Source organism: Dipodomys ordii, unplaced genomic scaffold, assembly GCF_000151885.1.
Source record: "Dipodomys ordii isolate 6190 unplaced genomic scaffold, Dord_2.0 Scaffold1, whole genome shotgun sequence".
Classification (NCBI taxonomy): Eukaryota; Metazoa; Chordata; class Mammalia; order Rodentia; family Heteromyidae; genus Dipodomys; species Dipodomys ordii.
In genome coordinates, this window is record NW_012267217.1 from 34,375,183 (window position 1) to 34,383,922 (window position 8,740).

Genomic DNA, 8,740 nt, shown 5'->3' on the forward strand with positions numbered 1-8,740 from the left:
TGTTAAACAATAATCTTATAAGTCACCTGGGTAAATTAAGATCTCACTGTTAAACCTAAGACTGAACACTGGGTGCTGAGATGTTAGGATCATGGTTCAGTCCAGGCAGGAAAGTCCATGCAAAGCTGGAAGCTTTTGAGCTGTGGCTCAAGCTTTGAGCTGTGGCTCAAGGGGTAGAGGACTAGCCTGGTGCAACAAGCTCAGGGACATTGCTCAAGCCCTGAGTTCAAACCCCAGGACCAGCACATACCCACAAAACAAAAACAACCTAGCATTAAACTAAAAAAAAACAAAGACTGAGGTGCCCAATTAATTCAGGTATATTGTTTATATTTATGGGATAATAGCTGTTTCATGTTGGTGTCCTACTATTAGTATAGTTTTATACATTATGTGTGACAGCACACTTGATTATGTTGATTTTTATATAGATAAAAATGGCACAAATGTGTAAGTTTTTCCAACCACTGGAATTCCCATATTTAAACAATCTATCATCACCTGAGGCACTTTTGGCAACCATGGGGCAATATGTTAAATCACATGGCAGGAAGTGAACAAATGAATTGCCCTAATGCCAGTAAGTACTTGTGAGATTGTTTATTCCTTAAAATTAACGATAGATCTCTTTAATAGTCTCCAGATATTTTCTAAGAACACATAATAGAATTCATGTTTGAAATTGGAAAGTATATTTCATTGTTTTCAGTGTCAATCAAGTTTCCACTCATTAAACTTTTTTTTTTGGGGGGGGGTCTGGTCGTGGGGCCTGAACTCTGGGCCTGGGCGCTGTCCCTCAGCTCTTCAACTCAAGGCTAGCGCTCTACCACTGCGCCACAGCACCACTTCCAGCTTTTTTTCTTTTTGCTTATGTGGTGCTGGGGAATCGAACCCAAGGCCTCATGCATGCAAGGTAAGCGCTCTACCACTGAGCCACCTTCCCAGAAATCTTACTAGTAAGATTTCTCCTTATAATTCAAGGCTCTATTTCCATAGAATAAGATCTACCACTGTTCATCATGGCTGCCAAAACCTGACCAAAGGCTGCCTATGGCTATTTCACTTTTGAGAAACCAAACAGTGTTGAATTCCATCAATCTTTTTAAGACTTGTTTTTCTGGAAAATAGGAAATGTCAAACAATCAATTTTTCAGGAGAAAATTGGATCAAACAAAAATGCTTTGCATAAGACAACAAATAATGCTGTGTCTACCAAGTCTCCAGGAGATCCCTGGCGGATGAATCAGACTACTTGATATGCACAGGAGTCCTCAAGGACAGTGGCCACCATATTTGTTCACCAATTTTTGTCAAAAGTGACTAGTACAGAACAAAACAAAACCATGCTTCAGATACTTTCCTGTAGCATTACAAAACTAATTTCCTATTTTCAGTACTTGTAAAAATAGACTTGTCTTCTCCAAAGGACCTTGCTGTCCATGTTGGTGGATCGGTGATTTACTGGCCTAAAAGCATAAATCATCCTTGTCATTCCTTAAGTTCAACCTTACATAAAGTTGCATAATGCATGCAGTAAAAGAGGAATGAAGACAAAGCATGGAACCCTGTATAAATGTGCTGAACCAAAAGCAATCACCCCAATAGCCAGAGGAAGTGGGAACTGGGAGGCAGTCTTCAACAATTTACTGTGAAGAGATAGAGAAATATACAATTATTATGGAAACTCGATTGTGAGCTAATATGAGACATGTCAATAAATTATAAGATTTTTGTAAAGATTCTAGCCTGATTTGAAAGGAACTGTTATACAATGAAAAATAAGATGTATTTGTTTAGAAAAGGGGAAAAACATTTCTATCTACAAGACAGCTATATAATTTGTTCTTTCAAGTTTACTAATCAAAAAATAATACCTGGAGTTTCAATCTACAATTCAACCTAAAAATTTATCCTAACACAAATGAATGTTTGCTAAGACACAGCTACAGAAATGTTTATTTTAATCTGACTTATTAAACCAACCAAACAAAAAACTTCCTAAATTTAGTAAGTTAAGACACATTTTTATTTAAAGAAGACTACTTTAGGCAGTGTGCTAGTGGCTCAAGCCTATAATCCTAGCTACTCAGGAAGCTGAGATCTGAGGATCATGTTTTAAAATTAGCCTTAAAACAAAACAGAGCTGTGGTTCAAGTGGGAAAGTACAAGCCTTGAGCAAAAAACCTCAGGGTTTTGCAGGCCCTAAGTTCAAGCCTAGGACTGGCACAAATAAACAAACAAGCAAACAAAATAGAAAGAAAAAAGGAAAACTACTTTAAACAAAATCTGGCACTGTTTTACACTGAAAATAGACACTGGGGGTAAGGGACATTAAAAAACTGCCTGATAACAGATAGCTACTAAATGACAAGGCCAAGACTTAAACCTCAGGTCTCTTTAATTCTAGAATGGTTACAAGTATTTTCAAGAATCAATCCAAAAAGGCTCTAGAGCAAATAATCAGTAAACATATTAGGGAGTTTCTCAAACATTTACCCTCAAGTACCAATTATTCAGCTTCAAAAATTACTAAATTAAGACCAGTCTTATTTTACCTATATCTCTTTTTATTCTTTTTTTCCCCCCTCTTCTTACTGGGGTTTTAACCCAGGGCCTCTTTCTTGCTAGACAGGCATTCTACTGCGTAAGCCAAGTCCCTAGCTATTCTGTTATTTTTCCAATCAGGACTGTATTATACTGCAATCCTATTTATATCTCCTCTGTAGCTGAGATGACATAGATCACCACATCAGCTTATTGGTTAAGATGGGGTCTTGCTAACTTTTTGTCTGGGCAGGCCTCAGACTAGTTGGAATCATTATTTTATGCATCCCCCTCGCCAGCCCTGTGCTGGTAGTGTTTTAATTTAAGACCCATAAGCAACTGTCACTCAATCTACACCCCCCTCCCCAAGCTTCTTGGCCTGCATTATGCTGATTAATTGGAGTTGGAGTCTTGCAGATTTTTCTGACGAAGCTGGCCTCCTTCTCAGCCTCCTAAATATCTAGGCTAACAGCTAGAATCTAAAATCACATCATTTAAAAGTCATAACAAGGAAGTGCTGGTGGCTCACACCTGCAATCCTACCTCCTCAGGAGGCTGAGCTTTGAGTTCAAAGCCAGCCTGGGCAGGAAAGTCCATGACACTCTTATCTACAATTAACCACCAGAAAACCAGAAGTGGTACTATGGCTCAAGTGGTAGAGCACAGGGCTTGAGATGAAAAGGGTTCAACTGACAGAGTGCTTACCTAGCAAGTACAAACCCAGTACTGTCTAAAAAACAAAAACAAACAAAAAACCATCCCAGAAAAAAAGCATAAGATATTTGCATGCAAGTCATGTGACATTACTTTTAGAAATGGCCAATTTAAATGCAAATAAAGTATGTTTCAGAAACAAAACAGTGATAGAAGCAAATGTAAGAAAAGGAAAGAGCAAACTATTATACCTTGACTTTATTGAAACTGTGTAAGTATTCCCAAGAATTGCCATAGTTGGAATAAGGATAAATGCCAAAGGTTTACATGGATCAGGGCTAAGTTTAAAATAATATCTGAAATAAAAAGGAAAAATACACATAAATCAACAAGGCAGAACTATGAATTTTAAATGATCACAGTCAATCAAATTCAATAATTTTCCTACATACTCCCATTAACAATATGGATACAAGAGAGCTATGAACGATTCATTAGATCATCCTGTACTAAAGTTTTATATGAAGGATTATATTCAGAAACCACTAAAGAATATTAGAAAGGATACTTAGTTTGGTAATACTTCCTTCATAGGTATAAACATAAGCTGCAGACATATATTATTCTCAGCTTCCCACGAAACTTTCTCTAAATTATAGGACATATAAGGACATAAAGGAAGTATTACCAAAAAAAAAAAAGAAAAGAAAAAGAAAGAGAAAGAATTCTTAGAGAAAGAATTCTTAAGACTTAAAACCATCTAATCAGATAATAAAGGAATAAGATTAGAAATCACACCAAAAGTAACTAGACAAACTACATAAACGTATATAAAAACTGTGTGTGTGTGTGTGTGTGTGTGTGTGTGTGTATCTTGAGCTCAGGGCCTGTCGAAGGCTAGCACTCTTACCACTTGTGCCCCAGCTCCACTTCTAGATTTCTTTCCCCTGGTCCCGGGGTTTAAACTTGAGTTGAACATTTCCCTGAGCTCCTTTTGCTCTAGGCAATTTCTGTGGTTAATTGGAGATAAGAGTCCCACAGACTTTCCAGCCCAGACTAGCTTTGAACTGTAATCTTCAGCTCTCAGCCTTCTGAGTAGCTAGCATTACAGGCATGAGCCACCAGCACTCAACCTGAATAATATGCTTTTGAATGATTAATTGATCATTGAAGAAATTGTAGAGGCGTATTAAAAAATTCCTAGAATTATGGGCTGGAAATAAGGCTCACATGGTACAGAACCAGCAGCAAACCAAGTGAGTACATGTCCTGAGTTCAAGCTCTGATACTGGGAAAAAATAAAATAAAAATGCTAGAATTTGACGTGAAAATCCAACAATCTAGAATATTCACAACAGAGGCAGTTGTAAAAGGGAAGTCTATAGCTATGATCGACTACAAGAGATCTCAAAACACCCATTGATGAACCTGAAGACTTCAGAAAAACAAGAACAAGCCAAACTCAAATTTTGAGTAGAAAGAAAGTAAAGAGGATGGGAGTAAAAGAACAATACAAAATGATCACAAAACAAGGCCACACTAAAGCTACCAGCACAACTATGTCCATTGCAGCATTATACCATAGCTAAGACATGGAACCAACCTAGATGCCTCTCAATAGACAATGTATTAAGAAAATGTGGTATATATACAGTGGAATTCTATGCTTCCATCAGAAAGAATGACATCCTCTCATTGTAAGGAAATGGAAAGACTTGGAAAAAAATCATATTAAGTGAAGTAAGCCAGACTCAAAGAAACATAGGTTGCATGTTTTTCCTCATTTGTAATGATCAGTGTATGTCTAGGATAGTCCTAGCAGAGGATCACAATAGCTCAATAGCTATGTACCTATAACCATATAAAATGATGCTAATCAAAATGAACTCCAAGAAATGGAAACAAGAGGTTTGTTTTTTAATGTATTGTGTGAAGTTATTTCTTTTTTCATTCTTTCCCCCACTTTGGTTTATCCCCTGCTGTCACTGTTTTTGATTTTGGCACCCTGTGTTTTGTATATATGTTTATCTGATTTGGGGAAGGGAAGAGGAATAACAAAATGGTGAGAAAAAGGACAAAGGGTAAACCAGTGCAATAGTGATACTCACAAGACACTGTTGGAAATGAACTTGACAACTTGGAGGGGAGAGAAAGGGGGAGAAAGCCAAAGGAGGGGGTACCAATGTTCAACAACAAATGTACTCACTACTTTACTTACGTAACTGTAACCAGTCTGTACATCACCTTTACAATAAAATTAAATTAAATTAAAAAAGAAAAATACATAAAAATGAACAAAACAAAGCATTCTTTGTTTTGACAAGCAAAGTAATCAAGAGTGAGAAGACCCAAATTTGAGCCAAATAAGGGGATATTACAACTGATCCCAATGACATTCAGAGGACCACGGGGAGCATTCTGAAAATTTAAATTCAAATATATTGAAAGACCTAAAAGAAGAGATAAATATCTAGACATACATAACCTAGAAAAAGTGAATCAAGAGAGTATAAATGACTTAGACTGAAGTACTGAAGTAGTACATGGTATATTTACAGAATGGAGAACTTTTCAGTCAAAAAGAGTAAAGTGATGGCATTTGAGGGAAAATGGATAGAATGGGACATCATCATATTAAGTCAGATAAACTGGAAGCAGAAAGATAAATATTTCATGCTTTTCTTAAATGTAGAATCTGGATTAAGCAAGAAAAACAAAAGAATGGAAAAAGGAGATTATTTGAGAAAAAGAAAGGACCATTGTGTGAGCAGGGCAAGAGAGGGTAATAAGGAATGAATATGGTTGAAGTATGTGTATATCTGAAAATCTCATAATGAAATCCATCATTTTTTAAATTCAATATATGCTAATAAATTTTTTCTAGCCAGGTGCTGGTGGCTCTGGTGGCTCATGCCTGCAAACGTAACTACTTACGAGGCTGAGATTTGAGGATGGTAGTTTGAAGCCACCTTGGGTAGAAAAGTCTGTAAGACTCTTATCTTCAATTAACCACCCCAAAGCCACAACTGGAGCTGTGGTTCAAGTGATAGAGTGCTAGCCTTGAGCATAAAAGCTCAGGGATAGTACCCAGGCCCTGAGTTCAAGACTCAGGACCAACCGCCAATTCCCCAAACAATCTAAACCAAAAGAGCACAAATCACTTGTTGGTCTATTTTAGTGGGAAGTTTATATTCTTTTAGTGAATGAGGAAATGTGAATGTACTGAAAACAAATCACAGGTAACATAAAGCTTCCTGTTCTTGAGTAATTTTCATGGATCATTAGAAATCTAGCAAGTATCTACTTATAATGTTTATTGTCTGAATCATGTAAATAATACTTATAAAAACACAACACACCTAAGGTTCTTTAACCAATAAATTAAAGATGGCATGCTGAGCAGTACGATCCAGGTTAACAAATTAATCACTGTACTGTGCATGCGAAGACTATCTTCAGCATCATTAGCAGATAAACGAAGATGGTGTACTGAAGAGTCTTTATGGTGATTGGATTTTTTTTCACTTCTTCTAGAGTGTTTGGGATTCTATAAAATAAAGCAAATATGTCAAGCTACGAAATGAACAAAGTCTAAGATACATTTTGTTTAGAATCATACTCAATTACCTGAGAGCTAAATAAGTACATTTTTCATTATCAAAATTAAATACTCAAATTATCCTGTTTACAAGTACTTGAACATGGTTATACTTATAAAACTTTTATTCTTTTTTGTTTAGTTTGAGATGGGGTCTTAGTATGTTTCCCAGACTTGTCTCAAAACTCCTGGGTCAAAGCAATCCTCCTGTCTTGGCCTCTTGTGTGTTACAATGCATAGCTAGTCCTCTGACTTGTGATTTTAATGTTGAGAATAGATCTTCAAAGTAGTTACTCAAACAAAATTCAAAATAGATTATTTTGTAATAATAACAAGAATGACATAGGTGTGGACCAGGCATTGGTTGATCATGCCTATAATCCTACTCACTCAAGAAGCTGAGATTTGAGGATCATGGTTTGAAGCCAGGGCAGAAAAATCTGAGAGACTCTTTATCTCCAGTTAACCACCAGAAAATCAGAAGTGAAGCTGTGGCTCAAAATGGTAGTGCTAAACGAGTAAAAACTCATGGACAGTGCCGAGGCTGAGTTCAAGCCCCAGAAGTGACAAAAAAGAATGACACAGGCATGAGAACAAATTGAAATATTTAAATTAATAATAACCTTTTTAGCAATATAAAATCCTAATATTCCTAAAAACAAACGCCTTTTTTCCTCATGTTCCTTCATACCAAAGCTATGTAGAATTTTGAAAGTAAAACTTACCATAGGCTGGTTATTTCTTAAAGTTGTTAGGTTGGCTTGCAGATGAACAATCTAGGAAAATAAATGAATTTAATTTCATGTGCCCTTTGAAATAAAACATATAAGCCTTTTGTAAAAACACAGTCAAATTTATTTTCTGTAAAAAAGTAAAAATAATTATCAAATGTTCTTTCAACTGTCCATAAAACTAATATGCAGAGTTTGCTACTGTGTAATATCCTGGGTTCCTGGATTTTACTACAAAGCATTAATCTTCTTGAAAATGTTGTTTATTTTTGTGCTATCTCACCATGACTGGTAATATCAACACAACTTTTTTTTTCTCTTTGCCATGTTTCTAGAGATGTGAATAAAACTGCTGTAATAAAATGTTGAAAAGCTGACATTTTCAAGAGCAAGAAGCAAAACTAAGAAATCTCTTTTTTAGCCTCTCCCTTCCCCAAAAAAACCTCACTTAACAAAAAACAATCTAACTTACATTAATAATTTTGGCTCTATTCTTAAGTGTATAAGATTTAAATGACCAAGACGTTTTACAAAACCTTTACATTTTAATCTATTATATAACAGAAGATGATACTATAGTAGTATTTAAAACTTAACAAGGCACACAGAGCATTCCATTCTGGCTTTAGTGATTTGACATACCTTAAACACATAGTAAAGATAAGAAAGAAGTATGGCGAGTGCTCCACATGTTGTCCAACTAACTATAGTCAAAATAACTGTCAAAAAGGGGAAGTCTGGTGATATCACCTTGATATCTTTAGGAAGTTCAGAGGGTCTGAAATAAGAAGAATAAAGTTTGAAACATTTATTAACAGAGTCACAAATAAGAACACAGTCACATTCAAAATGCAGGTGCATTAAGAATATTGTGTAGCCAGACACTGGTATCTCACATCTGTAGTTCTCAGTGTAATCACTTCTCTGTAATCAGTATCTCACTTTCTGTAATCTCAGGAAGCTAAAATCTGAAGATTGCAGATCAAAGCCAGACCATGTAAGAAAGTCTGTGAGTAGGCCGGGCGCTGGTGGCTCACGCCTGTAACCCTAGCTACTCAGGAGGCTGAGATCTGAGGATTACGGTTCAAAGCCAGCCTGGGCAGGAGAGACCGTGACAATCCTATCTCCAATAAACCACCAGAAAACCGGAAGTGGCGCTGTAGCTCAAGTGGTAGAGCACTCGCCTTGAGCTGAAGAGCTGAGGGACAGCGCC

At 36.4% G+C, this 8,740-nt stretch overlaps 1 protein-coding gene across 1 annotated transcript in view; it reads right to left on the reverse strand.

The window, feature by feature from the left end:
* Nucleotides 1-948: 948 nt before the first annotated feature.
* Pgap1 (post-GPI attachment to proteins 1) overlaps nucleotides 949-8,740 on the reverse strand; it is an 80,157-nt gene continuing 72,365 nt past the window's right edge. Inside the window, exons 23-27 of the mRNA XM_013029327.1 lie at nucleotides 8,170-8,305; nucleotides 7,522-7,572; nucleotides 6,558-6,745; nucleotides 3,450-3,554; nucleotides 949-1,646 (exon numbers count right to left, since the gene is read on the reverse strand). Of these exons, the coding sequence (XP_012884781.1) occupies nucleotides 1,508-1,646; nucleotides 3,450-3,554; nucleotides 6,558-6,745; nucleotides 7,522-7,572; nucleotides 8,170-8,305 (619 nt within the window). The 3' untranslated portion in view covers nucleotides 949-1,507. The remainder of the gene's footprint in view (nucleotides 1,647-3,449; nucleotides 3,555-6,557; nucleotides 6,746-7,521; nucleotides 7,573-8,169; nucleotides 8,306-8,740) is intronic.